Consider the following 18,068-nt stretch of genomic DNA (forward strand, 5'->3'; position numbering starts at 1 on the left):
GCTGCCTTCACAATCTTTTTAAGGTCTGAGTTTACACACTCTGAGGCTTTCCTCTCAGTTTTCAGGACTCATCCCTGACCTCTGACCCCACAAAGAGCTGGAAATGAGGCTGGCCATGCTTCCTCTCTCCTACCAGTGCTCCAGAGTCTGACCTGCTCTTCATTCGTCCAGGCGGAGGCTATACATTGGTCTCGAGGCCATTCATATCAATGGCACAGTGTTCTTTGCTCTTCTTCAGGTACCGGGGGGGAATTGGAGGCTTCCTCCTCTCGTTCTGGGGTCGCACACCCTCCTCCAGCTGCATCAGCCGCGCCACGTCAGAGGGGATCAGCTCGTGTTTGACTCCCGAGGATGGGGGCCGGAAGTTTCCGTTGTTGTGACAGTTCATCAGGGGTGGGCTGTTCATCACGGGTTTGGGCTCACAGATTAAAGGCACCTGAGGACAAAAGGGTTGACAGATGAGGGCCAAGAAACAGACAGTTTCGTGTCAAGGGGGGGCAAAAAACTATTTAGTCAGCCACTGATTTTTTAAGTTCTCCTACTTAGAAAGATGAAAGAGGTCTGTAATTTTCATCAGAGGTACATTTCAACTATGAGATACAAAATTATTGTAAGATTTTTAAAGAACTTGTTTGTAAATTATGGTGGAAAATAAGTATTTAATCAGAAAGAAAAGTTTAACTCAATACTTAGTTACATAACCTTTGTTGGCAATGACAGAAGTGAAACGTTTCCTGTAAGTCTTCACAAGGTTTGCTCAAACCGTAGCTGGTATTTTGGCCCATTCTTCCTTGCAGTTCTCCTCTAGAGCAGTGATGTTTTGGGGGTTGTCGCCAGGAAACACAGACTTTCAACTCCCTCCACAAGTTTCTGATGGGGTTCAGGTCTGGAAACTGGCTATGCCACTCCAGGACCTTGAAATGCTCAGCGGTGTATTTGGGAACATTGTCCTGCTGGAAGACCCAGCCACGTCCCATCTTCAATGCTCTCACTGCCTTTGTTACTTTGGTCCTAGCTCTCTGTAGGTCATTCATCAGGTCCCTCCGCATAGCTCTGGGGTTTGTGCTCACCCTTCTCATGATGATTTTGACCCCACGGGATGAGTTCTTGCATGGGGCCCCAGTTGGAGTGATATTATCAATGGTCTTGTATGTCTTCCATTTTCTGCCATTTGCTACCACAGTTGGTTTATTCATACCAACCTACTTGTCTGTTGTAGATTCACTCTTCCCAGCCTGGTGCAGGTCTACAGTTTTCTCCCTGGTGTCCTTGTACAGCTCTTTGGTCTAGGCCAGACCTGGGCAAACTACAGCCCGCGGGCCACATCCGGCCCTTTGTACATTCCTGTCCGGCCCGCGTGAGGCCAATCATAAACATAAAACTTGTGCGGGTGCATATGTCTTAATACTCCATCTATCACAGGCACTGAACAAGACATTGTGGATTGAATTCTTCCTCTCTTTCACTGGCTCAGTCAGTCTCCTCCACCTGAACTCTCTCCTGTTCTGAAGACAGAGTGCCGTCGCGTACACTCGCAGCGCGTATGCGCATCACACACCAGAGATGGACAGAACTTTACAATGATACGCGTTTCACTATTTTAGAGTCAGCCTTCTCACTATAAAATTCGCGCTGCTCTAAACTTTCCTGATTGAAGATGATGCTACGTTAGAGCAGAGCTACGTTAGTTTAACTCACGACATGTCATGACAACTCCAAAAAAGAAAGAAAGGAAACAGCTAAGGCTCTGATCGACTCTTCATCAACAAGTGCTGCACCGTTACCTGTCTCTGTCTCTGAGGTCTCCTGCAGCGTCTTTGGATCAAACCAACTAAGAGAGAGGGGGGTGGGTGGTTTTTGAGTTTTCAATATAACGCCCAAGTACGGGACTTGATTTGACTTAGTAAAATATAAGAGCCCACAGAAGCATACTTAAATTTTGGGGACTATCAGGAGAAATCACAAGCCAGGAGAACGGTGGGAGACTCCCTCCATATTTAGGGATGTTGGCAGCCTGCCAGCACTCTCAATCGGTAAAAGTGAGTTCATGTATGACAGTTATTGACAAAGACAAAAACTTAAGACATTTTCTCTTTCATTTTGGGATTCAATAATTGTTTTTTTTTTTCTACCTGGCCTATACACCACAATTTTACATAACCTAATTTAAATATTTACAGAGTGCTTTATTCTTCTGATTATCAGTTCCAGCTATTCAAAATATTTAATTTAGAGCATTTTACATGGAAGACAGTTGGTGGCCCTCTGACACAATTCAGGTTCCTCATGTGGCCCCTGGTAAAAATTAATTGCCCACCCCTGGTCTAGGCCATGGTTGAGTTTGGGGTCTGACTGTTTGAGGCTGTGGACAGGTGTCTTCTATACAGATAACCAGTTCAAACCATAGAGTGTATATAGAGTGGAGAGCGTGGCGCCGCCATTTATCATTGCAGGGTTTAGAAGCCAAAATCCGCTGTCACAGGCGCCACCATTGTAGCAGTTTGGAGCCAGATTCTGCGCAGTAGAGACGAAGAGGGATTCTGGGAGAATCTGAGTGGTGCTGGGTGACAAAATAATATTTATTTTTTTTCTTTTGAGAGTCTAATCACTTCCTGACTCTACCTCCCGACATATTTTACAATCCCCGAAAAAATACACAAAAACGGCAGCTGTCAATCATCGTTATACATTACAGAAAGCCTTGTTTTTAACCTCGTATAACTAATGAAAATGAAACTTTCAGAAAAAAGAGGACTTGGATACAAGGCAGCCAAATGACATCTTCAAATCACCAAATCTTGCTTGCTTGTTTGTTGGTGACCAAATTCTTATTTTCAACCATAATTTACAAAAAAATCCTTAAAAATCCTACAATGTGATATCCTGGATTTTTTTTCTCATGTTGTCTCTCACAGTTGAAGTGAACCTCTGATGAAAATAACAGATCTCTCTCATCTTTTGAAGTAGGAGAACTTGCAAAATTAGTGGCTGTATATGTACTTCTATGCCCCAAAGTAACTGCAGTGATTTCAGTCAAACGTCTTTTTCCCCTGAAAATCTGCCTCTGTTGAGTTTCTTTTTTTTTCTTTTTTAATATCAGAGCTGAGATGTTCAAAGGAACACAATACCAAAGATGCTCAAAGTGTTGACGGCACCCCAGGGAGCCAACCTCTGATCCATCAGCTCACTCAGGGATAGACCTCACAACCTTCTTTGGAATGATGTTTCTCTGAAGTCACACTTTTCTTCCCCTCTGCACAGAATGAGACTTTTTCAGGAAGGAAACTACCCGAGAACTCACCCCGTCTCCCTCTTTCATGAAGTCTTTCCTGCAGATGTGGGCCATGATCCCTGTGGCCAAAGCGTCGCCCATCACGTTCACCATGGTGCGGAACCTGTCCCTGCAGACGGAGAGAAGGAAGCGTGACTGGGTCAGAAAAAAAATCTGACCATGTAAAAATGAGGACTGGGCTCAGGTGTGTCAGTTTGTTCTAGGCTACTTACAACGCCCAATCCACTGCGATGATGAGAGTGATGTCATCAGTCGGTAACCCAACAGACGTTAGCACTATCACCATGGTGACCAGTCCAGCCTGTGGGATCCCTGCAGCACCAATACTGGCTGCTGTGGCTGTGATACTGAAGGGCAGGAAGTAAGTTTGGATTACAGAGAAGAAGAAAAAAAGTTGATCAACAAAGGGAGAAATAATTGACATAGCTGAAGTAATGACTATAAGGAGCATTAGCAGGTAAAGAAGGTAAAAATATCATTGATTTAAGACATTTTCTGCCGGCCGCTTCTTGCTCTGTTGGAGGGGGCGTGTTGTTAGGAGGCGAAGAAGGGCCATACGAGCTGGGGGGCGGGATCTTGAAACACGGAGGGGAGGGGTTAGTGAGTCTGCGTTTTTCAAATGTGTCTCATCAGCCAAACTGGGTTTCAGATCGTAGACCATAGCTTTAATATATCCGCCAGTAAGTACTGCTGGATTTTGATCTTTTATACAAAATTAAATGTGGAACACTCCTGATCCAATGGCTTAGTTTCGCTCCCTTAAGTTACAAAATTTTGAAACAAGACACTCTTCATGAAATGAAAAGTGTCCCCCATGCCAAGATTGGGATAACATCCATGATGAGGGGCATGGGCTGTTTTAGATGTTTGATTTTCAAAGCTTTCAGTGAATGTAATTTATAGATATGATTGAGTGTTAACACCAAGGACTGTTGGTCTTTGAAAACATCTGTTCTGGTTAAAGTCCACATTGTTCAGAGGAGGATAAAACTTTTTATAACTTCCCACTGGTCATTTATAATTGGCCTCAAATGTGCAACAACATGGCGCTCTCACAGACTCAGTCAATCCCTGATCTGCTCCTCTCTCTGGTGGCAGACAGGAAGGAGGCTGTTTTAATCCATACAGCAATTATTGAAATTGAGAAACTGAAAGAGAGGCTGAGCACATTTACTTAAGACTTTATAAAGAAATTCAATCTTTGTTTCATTCTGATTGAATCAGATAAGTCTGTCCCGACTGCTCAGGGTGAAGTTTGTTTACAGCAGAGTGAACTCATAACGTGTCCCTAGCAGCCGCCTGACTGCAGACTGATTAAACATCAGATGAGACAAGTGCACTTCAGAGGAGACTCTGTGGAGAGCCAGCCACATGTTTATGTACATCTGATATCTGGGGCAGATCCAGAGGTTGAGGATGGGATGACCCCACCACTCAGCACAGCAGGATTCTGCGTGAGGGTGGGGGTCTGATGATGTGTGGGACTTAGACGTGGTGCTCTATCAGCGCCAAATGGCTCTTATCAGGGAGAGGAGCAGACGCTTTGGTCTGCAGCCGCTGTGTGAAGCTACAGAGAAAGACATTGTTGTGGTTTGGCCAGTATCTGTCGTTTCAGTGATGGTGATTCAGTGATGGTTGGTGTTCTCTGTGGGTCATATAACCACACTCAGTGAGAGCATTGCTAGATAAGTTAAAGTGTTTCAAATCAGAAAAAAAAGAAAAACTAGACTTTGTTCTAGATCAGTTGAATGATCTGTCAGATATTTTCTAGAGGATGTTTTTTAATGAGGTTGAAACAGAAAACATGTGATTGAACTGATTTAAAGAGATTTATTCAGACTGTTTATTTTCTTCCTGCAGCTCATTTGCTGCTTTCTGAACCACACTACATGACTGTTCTGTCATGCATGCCTCCACTTTTCCCTCTCAGAGGGTTTCTCTCAGAGCTTTTACTGCTGCAGGATAGAGTCATGGACATAGACGCAGATTCTGCCCAAGCATCGTAGGAGACTGCAGAGCACCGTGTGCCAATCATGCCAATGCAGCGGTCATTTCTTTTCTATCGTCTGTGTGAACTTTTGTAATCTGTCATCTTAAATTGCAGATTTGTCAGCTGCACATCTATGAAGAGGCTTAACGCTCCACCATGAGCAGTAAGAACAGAACTGACTGATCATGTAAATCGTTGCAGATGCTGATAACTGGCAGATTGGTTTGTCTTGATTTACTTTATTTAACTTGCAGGACCACAGACAACAAGAAAAGTCCTTTGGTCCACTTGTTTGGTCCGGACAAAAGGGGACTTTATTTTTTTCATTTGGTGCAGTTCATATTCAGATTGTACTTTTTACAAGTGGACTATAGTCTGTAAACACATCCACGTGTGTGACGATCGGTGCTCTCATTGGACAGCACTGACAAAGGCAGCACACAGAATACAGACCTGGAAATGGAGGTAAACATGTGTTTGTGCTCTTATTAGAGCTGCAAAATCATTTTCAGTTTCAAGAGCAGCTCCTTCAAAGCAGGCTTAACAACACCGCGGATCAGGTATGAACCAAAGACGGTTAGGTTACGATGGCTTTACAGGCCCAAAAGGCGCATGTATCCTGTAGTTAGTTCGGATGGACCTTGGTTTGTATTCAGACCTGCACCAGAGAACCACGAACAGCACCAGAGTTTGTTTGGAAGCGGACCGAGACCACCTCAAAAAGTGGGTCTCGGTCCGGTTGTTTGGTCCGCACCAGGGTTCGTTTGTGTCTATTCACACCTGCAGGAAAAGTCCGCACCAGCGTGGGAAACAAACCCTAGTCTGTTTAAAGTGGACCAAACAGTCCAGGTCTGAATACACCCTTAAAAACACATGATCTATGGTAGAGGAGATTAGAAATCTTTGTAGATTCAAAAAGAGAGGGTCTTTGTTAAAGCACAGGCCTTGAATACATCACATTAAAACAATATTTCTTTCTTTTCACAGCTGCCTTCAACATCACAGCTTCACAATAATTTGGAACACAGTGAAAACACCTTTCTACCAGATCTGGCAGAGCTCTGTGAAACATTTCTGTCACATTCAGAAACCCTCAGTAAAACAACCCTGGCCCCTTGGAAAAAAAGAAGGCTGGGTTTAAATTTTCTGTCTTTGTTCAACCTCCTCAGGCTTTGTTATATATGATGAAACTGTTTTGTTTTTCTCAGCACATTTCTTTCTGAATTTAAATTTCCATGAAAAGTTTTCAGCAGGTTAGAAAACATGCTGTCTCTGGGTTACACAAAGAAAAAAGACCATTATCAGCACAAAGATGAGTCATATCTCTAGGATTATTTCAGGTGTGCAGACAGGTGTCAGACCCTGTGTTAGGCTGTGGATCTGTGAGTTGATTTGTATTGCATAATTGCATGAAGCAGCTCTTTGGGCCCTGTGGTTTGTTTACCCCTCAGCCTGAATTGGATATGACATTTCCTGAAATGCCAAGGATATCTGTCATCGTCAAAATGAGCATTATCGAAGATGTCCTCATGTTCCCTATTCACATGAAGCGTTATTGTAAACTCAGCTGCTGTCATCGCTGCAAAGGTCTCGTCTGCTCCTTTGATTACAGTGTTAATAATGTTACATCCTGGATTCTGCAGCCTGAAGCCCAACATGTGTCTGAAACTCTGGACAACTTTCGTTTTTAGCAAAAGGAATCTTCTCCTACTTCAGTGATTTAACAACCCATGGGGAGGAAATGTGCACCTTCAGCTGCTTGTATGTGAAAGCTGTAATGGATGGAAATGTAAAACTTGGCATTTATTTGTTGGACACTTGAATGGAGAGCTGATTAAAATCCACTCTGACATTATTTCCATGCGGGAGATGAGCTTGAAAACAAATTATTTCATTAAAAGGCATTCACCAGCCTCATGTAAGGCCTGCAGGGACTGATTCAAGCAGAGGTGTCTCTGTGGGTGCTGCTTTTCTCCCCTCTCCCTTCATTTAAGTGTGCCGGAATCAGAAATGACCTGTCACAGTTGTCACACATGCCTGTGGAGCTTTCTCTGGGTTTTCTCTGAAAGAAAAGTGTCCCTGTATTTAAAGGCCCAAGCTGAGAGCAGCCAGGCTGCCTGCAGTGAGACATTCACTAATGTCATGTTTCTGCTGTCCCTGGTGTGAAATAAACTCTATGATCAGGCATCCCTGTGCGCTTTTTGTCAATCACATTTCCATGCTGATATGTTTAGGGGCTTTCTCCAACACCAGATTCTTTCATTGGCTTCACATCCCTGAACTATCTGAAAGGTGGGCTTGGTTCCTTGTCAATAGTTGCATTTCCATTAAACCTAGAATTGCACCAACCCTAAATATTACTGTGGCAGTTGCCCCTGCCACTGGCAAAACACCACACCAACACACCACTCCATCACCAATTTCACAGACCACATGTTAGCCAGTTAGCATGCTACTGCTAGTTTGGTGGGTGCACACACCAAGCTGCATTTAAAATTGTAGTAACTTGCCTGTGCTATTACTACAAAAAGTTTCACAAATACACATAAGCTGCGTTTCCACCAAGCAGTACGGGTCGGTTCAGTACGGTTTGGGACGGTTTGGGACAGTTAAATCTCATCCCATTTGCGTTTCCACAGCAAACTGCCCTCTCGTGGTGGGCGGCGTGTAAGCTGGATGCCAGAAGCCGCAGCTGGTAAACAATAGCGCGAAGCCGTAGAAGCTTACCCCGCTATTAAATCCAACAAAGAAGAAAACGCGACACAGTAAACAAAGAGCACGGATGGAAGACATGCAGCATGTCGTCCTCTCTGTGATTTTCATGTAACTCTCTGTTACAAAGAACAATCAAGCTTCGTTTCAGAGAAGTCTGTGAGCTGCCAGGAGAAATGCAGCCGCTGTCGGGGTAAGTGACGATTCTTTTGACCAATCAACCGTCTGCAGTGTGTTGCTCCACCTCCCGAGAGCGGATCGGTTCAGTCTGGCACCCATAGGAAAGGGTCCCAAAAAAGTGGGACGGCTCGTCTCGGTTTTTAGGGATCCGTCCCGGGATGGGTCAGTGGAAACGCCGCTAAAAGCGCACCGTACCGAGACAAACCGACCCGGACTGCTTGGTGGAACCGCAGCTGTATATACATATACACAGAATATGGTGATTTTGAGGTGCAAGTTTGCTCATCAAGAATTTAGCTGTGTCCCAATTCAGGGACTGCAGCCTACGGAGCCTAGATTTGAAGACCGATTACGTCACAGCGGTGCGTCGGAGGGTTCCAATACGGAGGCTCCTCCAAATGCGGCCGACGAATCCGTCCTCCGTTTCGGGGGCCGCGAAGGACGGGTTCGGTGAATCCTTCATAGCATCACATATCCCAAGATTCATTGCGTATGAATGCCGAACATGATGGACACAGCCGAACTCCTAAAGGAGTCCTGTTTTATCCAGATATGAAGGATTTCTGGCAACAACTATGTGATTGTGTTTCTAAAACGTGAAAGAATATTTTGTTTCTCTGTGTAAGAAAATGTGTTGTTTGGGCTCTTTTCAATTAATATACTGTGGAAAAACAGTTCTTTATGAATATTCTCATTATTATATAAAAATATGTCCATAAATGTAAATTCTCTTGGGAAAAAAACTTACTTGGAGTTTTTTTATTTATTTATGTATTTTTTACAGGGAATTCACAAAAGACATTAATTCATTTCAGCAGCTTTTATTTTATACTTATTTATTTATCATCACCCCAGCACTTGATCAAATGTTGAAAATGTACGTTTTTGCCTTAAGGCAAAAACGTACATTTTCAATTACTCTCATGTAAATGGTAGATCTATACTCTATCAATAGGGATAATCATAATAAAAATGATGATAATGATAATGATAATAATAATAACAACGCAAAGTAATAAAAAGATAGTAGAAATCATCCTGTTTAAATGTGAGGTTTTGGTTTTCGTGTGTTTAAAAGTAATGAAAGCCTGACAGGTGAGGGCGGCGCTGTGTGACGTCGAGGGTGACAAACAGGAAATGCTTCGTAGACCAGACTGTCTCAATTCAGTTCGGCCTTTGCGGTCTACGCAGGCTATAAAGGCTGGGTCCTCCGAAGGCTACAGCCTCCGTAGGCTGCAGCCCCTGAATTGGGACACAGCTTTTGTCTTTTGTCTTTTTTACCACAGTACTTCCTGGTGCTGGGCAGTGTTAAAGGACCCAAGTATGGTTTCAGGCTGCCTTTTATTGTGCCTGAGTAGAAAGAAGGGAGCATGCTCAGTCCATCTCACTGAACCATACCAACGGATGGAAGTGTAAAATGAGTTGAAAAGTCACTCCAGGCTTGAGAATTATGAGAGTGCTTGATTTATAATGTGTGGTAAATGTAAATAGAGGCTTTCAAGGTATTTAGGTTGACATAAAATGTGTTTGCTCATTTGATTGATTTAATTTGAAGATGGTATGGTCCAATGGGAAGGGCTTAGCCTTTAAAATGGAGGGGATCTCCACTGCCCAGTCAGTCAGAGAAGGGCTGTGATGCTGAGCAGATCTGATGACTTTGTAAATATTTTTTCTGTTGCCTTGTTTTGCCTCAATTGCTCTTGTAAACCTGACCTATATTTGAAGAGCAATAAAAATCTTCTTTTTTTTTTTCAACTGAAGGATATGATTCTTTTTTTTTTTTTTTTTTACATTTTGAGGTAAACCTTACCCACTTTACCAGTCAGCCCTTCAACCTACTACCCTCACTTGTGGTTAGAGTGTGACAATTACAATAAAAAATAGTAATGGAAACACTAATATTACCAAAAAACTCTTAAATTTTGATACAAAGCTTTCACGCTCTCATAAGGTGTGTAAAAGCTTTCTGTCTCTTTCCTGCAAACACTTGTTTCCTTTTCTTTCAGTTCCAGTCCAGTCTCCCTCCTGTGTGATCACCTAACCCAGGGGTGGCCAACCAAGACCAAGAGACACAAAAATGACTGTGGTAGCCTCCTACAAAGAGCCACATCACACCCTCTCTACACTCGGGGGTAGTCTCCTGCTACACAGTACAGTGCGCACGTACTGGGACGGAGTCACAAGCACAGAAGCACTAAGCATCAATATATCAATATTTATATTTATTTATTTATTTATTTTACGAATGGATTGAGGAGCTGCACACCGAAAGGCAAAGAGCCACATGCTGCTCTCAGGCCACAGGTTGGCCACCCCTGACCTAACCCCTCCCTAATGCATTTCACCTGTGTCTTATCTTCAACACTCCCTGCTCTTTATTTTTTGTGGTGTCTATCACCTCTTGCCAGATCAACTTTCACCAGTTGTAGTTGTCAGCACTCTCTGAATCCTAGTTTAGACCTCTCTTTAATTTCTTTTTAATAGTTTATTGTGTCAGTTGGTATCATTAACCCGATGATGCATATCTTAATGTTACAATATTGACCCATTTTTCCCTTCTCTTTTTTTGTGCCCACCACCCAGACAACAGCAGGTTTCTTATCTGGGCATACCTGCTCCTCTCCTGTATCTTGGTTGAGTAATCCTGGGCGAAAAAACTTGGTTATCTCCAATTTTGACTTCTCTTCTTGACCAGGCTGCTTTTAGAACGTTCTGCTTTGTGTTCCACGGCAAGAAGCGGACAACAGAAAAGGGAGGGGTCACGTTGTCCCCAGTCAGCTCCTGGGTGGTTGGTGATTTGTAGTTCATCAGCAGGGATTCCCAACTTTTCCACCAGGAGCGTTTTAATAAAGTCCACTGCATCATTCCCCTCTACGCCTTCTTTCACCTGATAGATCCATAGATTATTCTCCAGATATTCTAACTTTTCGTTCATCTTTTATTTTCTTGCAGCAGATATTTTAAAGCTGCATCAGCTGCTGCCTCTCTTTCTTCCAGCTGATTAATTCTTTGTTCAGCTGGACGGTATTAACCCATCAACAATGCCTGAAAATCCCTAAAAGCACCAGAACCAAACAGATGTGTACCTAAACTGAATTAATGTGAAGTTAAATTTGCCTCAATGCCTTTCTGTCATCTGTGAAAAGGATTCATTATTGTTGGTGTTACTGCTCCAAAACCCAGATCTTCACCACCATAATGAGCTTAAAGGCACAGATGGCATATAGCACGCTCCACTGACCTGATGGTGATGATCTGGCCGAAGTCCAGCTCATAATTATTAACTTGGGCGATGAATATCGCTGCCACGGCCTCATAGAGAGCAGTGCCGTCCATGTTGATGGTGGCGCCCACGGGGAGCACGAAACGGATGATGCGGCGGTCTATGTGGTTGTTCTCCAGGAGGCACTTGAAGGTTATAGGCAACGTGGCGGAGCTGAGGAAGAAAGGACAAGACGCACAGTGCAGAGCAATCACAGGATTATCAGAAACAAACATTTATCAGATAATCAGTCTAAACTTCTCCAACGTGTGTCAGGAAGTAGAGTCTAATGCATACTTTTTGTGATGACAGAAGAAGCTGAGAAGCACGTGTAGAATTAAAACGAACATGGGAATGAGATTGAAAATTAGACAGTGTGAGTCGAAGCTGATATGTTTTGTCTCTTCTTTGAAGCTTTTTGGATCTGATTTTTTTGTGCTGTTTTTATCTGCTTTTATCTTTTTACATTGGTACACATCAGAATAAATGTTGCAATAATTTGATCCTGAAATCATAAAACAGCCCAAAACTGACATACAGAGCTCAGTGAGGCAGAAGTCCAATGATCCTACAAAGTTCAGTTTGCCACCATGTTCATATTTTTAAGGTTAACTCTCTCTTAAAGGGGCTGTGAGGAGTTTGAAAGTGATCTTGAAGAAGTCTCCCTTCTAGATATGCCGTAATCCATACTTTAAAATGAAATTATTAGCTCTAATATTGCTGGTAACAGGTTGTTTTAAATTGCTGCTTCTCAGCAGTTTGGGTCGATCAGGACCAGATTGATTTACAGCACGTCTAGGTCTCTATGATAACACCAAGCCGGCTGAAGAAGGTGAGTAGTGAGACGAGCTAAATCACAAAGGTCTGTGTTTGTCTTCACTAAAAATGATTTCTGTGATTAATTTTGTAGTGATGGTTGACACTGAAGCCTAACTGTCAGACAGAAAAAGGACAGAAGAGCAGAAGAAAGATAAACAGCAGAGAGATAGAGCATGAGCTACAGGCTAAAACAAACATGTGAGTCTATCAATAAAAAGAAGAGTGAGGTTACGTTAGCTCTACTCACAGCCTGGTGCTCTGAGACGAAACGTGCAACGTTGGTGAATCCTGGTCATGCCAGTGCTCATCTACCAACCAGAGCTAACATAACCTCACTCTTCATTTTAAAGATAGACTCTCAAGTTTGAACAGACCACTGCAGAATAACTGCTGACTGTGGGTTGGAATGAACGTGAGCACAAACAACTTGGACGCTTCAGCCTTTAGCTTGTGTTTTGGCCCTAAGACATTTTTTAACCTCTTGACCATGTTTTAGCCTTCAGCCTGTACTTAAGCCTTTAGCCGTATTTTTGCCTTTAGCCATGTTCCAGCCTTTGGCTTGTGTCTTAGCCTTTAGCACAGTTAGTTTCTGTGATAGCCCATGTTTTGGCCTTTAGCGTGTCTCCTGGTATTTAGCCCGTTTTTTTGCCTTTAGCTTGTGTTTCAGCCTTTAGCTCGTGCTCTATCTCTCTCCTGTTTAGCTTCCGTCTGCTCCTCTGTCCTTTTTTTGTCTGCAACCCCACCCGTACTGACGATCCGTGAAGAGGATGTGTGCCAGCAATTCCAGAGACAAAAGACCAAGAAGGCTCCAGGACCTGATGGTGTCTCCCCCTCATGTCTAAGGGCCTGGGCGGACCAGCTGGCCCCCATCTTCACTCGGATCTTCACCAGATCTCTGCAGCTGTGTGAGGTGCCCTCCTGCTTCAAACGCTCCACCATCATCCCAGTCCCAGTCCCAAAGAAACCCTCCATAACAGGACTGAATGACTACAGGCCTGTCGCCCTGACATCTGTAGTCATGAAGTCTTTTGAACGTCTGGTGCTAAGCTACTTGAAGGACATCACAGGACCCCTGCTGGACCCCCTGCAGTTTGCCTACCGGGCAAACAGGTCAGCTGAGGATGCAGTCAACATGGGACTGCATTACATCCTACAGCACCTGGACTTTGCAGGGAGGTACGTGAGGATCCTGTTTGTGGACTTCAGCTCGGCGTTCAACACCATCATCCCTGACATCCTCCACCACAAGCTGTCCCACCTGTCTGTGCCAGCCCCCACCCGTCAGTGGATCTCCAGCTTCCTGACTGGCAGGACCCAGCAGGTGAGGCTGGGGTCCATCACATCCAGCACACAGACCGTCAATACCGGTGCCCCCCAGGGGTGTGTGCTCTCCCCACTGCTCTTCTCCCTCTACACTAATGACTGCACCTCAGGGGACCCCTCTGTGAAACTCCTGAAGTTTGCAGATGACACTTCATCATCGGTCTCATCCAGGATGGTGACGAGGCCACTTACAGACAGGAGGTGGAACAGTTGGTCCTCCCAGTTCCTGGGATCCATCATCTCCTGGGATCTGAAGTGGACCTCCAACATAGACTCTATCAGGAAGAAGGCACAGCAGAGGTTGTTCTTCCTCAGACAGCTCAGGAAGTTCAACCTGCCCCAGGACCTGCTCATCATCTTCTACACCTCCATCATCCAGTCTGTCCTGTGCACCTCCATCTCAGTTTGGTTTTCCTCAGCCTCCAAACACGACAGGCACAGACTACAGAGAACTGTCAGGGCTGCAGAAATAGTAATTGGAGCCAGCCTGCCGTCCATCCAGGACTTATACCAGTCCAGGACCAGGAAGCGGGCTGGTAACATCTCTGCAGACCCTTCACACCCTGGACACAAACTGTTTAAACTGCTCCCCTCTGGCAGGCGTTACAGAGTTCTGTGCGTCAAGACGTCCAGACACAGGAACAGTTTCTTCTCCCAGGCCGTCACTCTGACGAACATTTGACCCGTTGTTTTTAAGAAAGGTAAACTTGCTGGGGATTGATAAAGCCTCCGGGTCAGTCCAAAACAACTGACTGTAAAACTCAGAAGATGCTCCTGTGGACTTCAAGATCGCTGACTGGCTCATTTCGCTTTCAATCAAAATGGGGATTCGGCCTCAGACAGATCATTCCATCCGATGGGTGGGACAAAGCCCAGTGTTTATCCAGTGACTGTCCAGTTTCCACAGTGGAACAACCCACTCTACGCTTCCCCTCTGAAGTCAGAAGACGCCCAGCATCCAACTGTGTCAAAATGCTGAGACGCTGCGGGGATGAATGAGAAGGAGGTGGAGCCAGTTACCTGTTATAGGTAGCTGATTCTGAACAAAAGATGGAGGAATTCTAGCGCATATTTTGTCAATTAAATGTACACACAGCAGAACATATCACTAGTTTTTTGGGGGCATTTTAGGTGAAGCTGAGCTTCCCTTGCAAACTTAGAGCAATCGCCGCTGCTCTAAATACAGACAAAGGTGTTGTACATTTCCACTTCAAAGCTGCTGTTGAGCCAAATGAAGCTACAGGAAAATTATCCTCTACAGGAAAACATATCAGCATTTTAGAATGGAAACAGGAAATGGAAAAAAAATAAACTACTTTGATTCAAAACTAATGTTCACAGTAAGACGTTCAAAGTAAGACGTTCAAAAATTATGCTGAAAGGTTTGTTTTATGAATTTCTCTTTACTCAGTGGGCTCACTCACTCTCTCCTGCTCAGATGTCGTCTCGACATCCAAAACGCCAATGTTCAAATGTTGAACTGCATACTGACGTCCAAGTGGGGTCATGGTTGGAAGTCCAGATAGTGGACGGTATCTGAATGTTGTGTAGACATCCAGAATTGGGCTTGGACCCACAGATGTGTTACGGGCTTGAACTGCACGTCCACTAGATGTCTAATGTTTAGTGGGTTGGTATTGATAGATACCCTACACCCAGGCAAAGTTTTGGCAGCAGAGTGGGACTTTGATGGGGGCATCTGTATTTGTGGAGAGTGTCAGAGAGAAGTTTCCAAATGTGTAAAGATTTTTCCAACAAAGGGGAAATGTTTCGATGATGAACTCAAACAATAAAATGTTAAAAACAAAAGAGAAAATATTTCCATGGCTCAGCAGTTAAGCATATTCCTGACTGGTTTTGGCTCCAAACACATGTGGCTGGGTTTTGTTGTGGCAGCCCACTCTGGTTTGGCAGAAGTGAACAGTAAACATGCAGCAGTGAGCTGGGCACAGGGATCTTCTTCATGTTTGAAGATCGGAGTGTGGATAGGTTTCAGATTCCTCTGTGGTTTTAACCCGTCCTCTGACTGAGACCAGCTTTGAGAAGCTGAGGAGGGTTCTGATGCCTTCAAAATGTTAAACTATTGTTTTCCGACCTTCAAGCTGTCACTGGGTTTGATTTATTTCTGCATGGGTTAAAATGGATTTGAATACATGATTTCTGCTCATGTAAAAACTCTTCAATGTGCAAAACATTTGCAACAACATTATCATTCCAGATGAGCTGCATCTCAAACTGTCACACATACAATACTGAAAACACACCAACACACACAAGTGGATAAGTGGCAGTCAATCTAATTAGATGCATGGAGGGCTTCTTTCTCCTCTGGCACACACCAGATGCTTTCCTGACCTGCTTATGTCCTTTTCAGACTGTTCATACACAGGCTTCAGATAATGAGAGGAAGAGGTCATTAAACGAGCTGAAAGGGCTGAGTGGGCGTAGTTCTGATGCACAGTATGAGAACAATGAACATGAAAAACCACTTAGCTTGCAGGTCATTGAGGCTCTTGACCTCTTTCATTCACTCTACCTGGAAGAGGTTGCCAGGGCGATGAGCAGAGCTTGCAGGATCCCTCGTATGTAAACAATGGGGCTCTTTTTGGTGATGAAGAAGTACATGGCAGGCAGGATGAACAGGCCGTGTAGAACCAGCCCAAACACCACAGTAACAGCATAAAAGCCCAGCTTCTTCCCCATGGCTGATGGATCGCTCATCTCCAGGATTTTACCGGCCACCAGGAACACGATGCCAAAAGGGAAATACCTGAAGGACAGGAAGTCCAGAGTCCAGTTATCTGTTTTTATTGTATAGTTGTTTTTATGGGTAGTGTGTTTTCTGATCTGTTGTGTTCTCTTTTTTGTAGTGACTTGTGGCAGCAAAAAATCCATATAATGAAGAATGTATCAATTATAACCTCTACATTTAAAGGGTTATAGATTTTTCTTACAATAAACTGAATTTAAAGCAATGCAGGGAGGTATATAATAAATCATAAGCTGGAACACTGCAAAAAACTGAAATCTTATCAAGTAGTTTTGTGTTATTTTGAGTAAAAGTTGTCTTGTTATACCTGGTTTTTATGAGATATTATCTTATAAAAACAGTAAAATCAAAAATAATTGTTTTCTGTTTTTATGAGATAGTATCTCATAAAAACAGGACAATCAAAAATAAATAAAAAACCCTGTTTTTCCGAGATACTTACTCCTCATTATACCTGTTTATAGTTGAAGTAGAATAAAAAATATGCTCTGGTTTTGACAGGGTTTGTTTCATTTTGAAAGTTTCCGGGAGTGTATACACTGTAAAAAAAGGAATCTTTGATCAGTTGAAGTGATTTACTTTTTTTTTTTTTTAATTAATCCAACTCAATATTTTAAGTTAAGGTTTCCAATGTATTTTTGTGGATCATATCGACTTGAAATTCTGCGTTGCTACAACTAATAAAAAGAATTAGTTGGACCAACTTAAATTAATTGCTTTAATTGGTCACACATGAATGAATTAAGTAATTTGAAATAAAATTAACAAGTTCATTTAACACAACGTAAAAGGTCAAATAAACTAAATTTTTTAATTCTTCTCAAATGAACATTTTTGCATCAATCCAACTTAAAGTTTTTAGTTGTTTCACCTCAATAATCTACAAAACCCAAAAGGACAAACCATGGATGAGGAGGGAACACTGTGGATATGAGACCCTGATGCACTTTAAGGTACCACTCGCGGTCAGTGTGTCTGTGCTCCATGGCATGGCCCAGCTGGCTGTCTGTGATCCACTGTGCTGGCTGGCTGTCTGTGCTCCATGGCATAGGCTGCTTGTCCTGGCCTCCTGTGCTCCACAGCTGTAAGGGCTCCAATTAAATTCTTTCTCAGTAATGGTAATTTGAATATAACTGGAAACAAAACCCAGTTAGTCATTTCTGATCATAATTTTTACCCATCAACACATCTCATTTATCTCATTTTATAAAACTTTAAACACGCTTAAAAGAACACAGTCCATGCCACGGGGCACAGACGGCAGGTCCATGCCACGTGGAGCACAGAAAGCCTGTGCTCTCAAGAGGTCAACATCTTAATGTACAGCGGGGTCTAATATCTACTTCATTCCCTCCTCACTCACGGTTTGAATGAGTCAATTTAATGGGCTGTAAGATAAACTTTACAAGTAGACATAAAATAAACTTAACCTAAGACTATTAGTCACACTAACCTTTTTAGTGCAATTGTTTTCCTAGATTTTTTAAGTAAGCTCATCTTGTCACATTTCTACTGTGCAATAAAGTATAAAAACACCTTGTCAGATTTTACTTTGAGGTTTTGCAAATGATTGAGTTGAAACAACTGAAAACCTGCAAAATGTTGATTTGAGAACAATCAAATTTTTAAGTTCATTTGACTTAATCAATTGTGTTGATTGAATTTATTAACTTCATTTCAAATACCTTAATTTATTTAGGTGTTACCAATTGAAGCAATA

The 18,068-nt window shown here is 43.1% G+C and overlaps 1 protein-coding gene across 1 annotated transcript in view; it reads right to left on the reverse strand.

Moving 5' to 3' along the window:
* Positions 1–18,068, reverse strand: part of slc1a7b (solute carrier family 1 member 7b) — a 97,240-nt gene continuing 79,172 nt past the window's right edge. Inside the window, exons 7-11 of the mRNA XM_074668116.1 lie at positions 16,115–16,348; positions 11,416–11,610; positions 3,505–3,639; positions 3,302–3,401; positions 1–436 (exon numbers count right to left, since the gene is read on the reverse strand). Of these exons, the coding sequence (XP_074524217.1) occupies positions 179–436; positions 3,302–3,401; positions 3,505–3,639; positions 11,416–11,610; positions 16,115–16,348 (922 nt within the window). The 3' untranslated portion in view covers positions 1–178. The remainder of the gene's footprint in view (positions 437–3,301; positions 3,402–3,504; positions 3,640–11,415; positions 11,611–16,114; positions 16,349–18,068) is intronic.

This window comes from Halichoeres trimaculatus, unplaced genomic scaffold (assembly GCF_033239565.1).
Source record: "Halichoeres trimaculatus isolate MK-OKI-2021-1 unplaced genomic scaffold, fHalTri1.1 fHalTri1_scaffold_4, whole genome shotgun sequence".
Taxonomy (NCBI): Eukaryota; Metazoa; Chordata; class Actinopteri; order Labriformes; family Labridae; genus Halichoeres; species Halichoeres trimaculatus.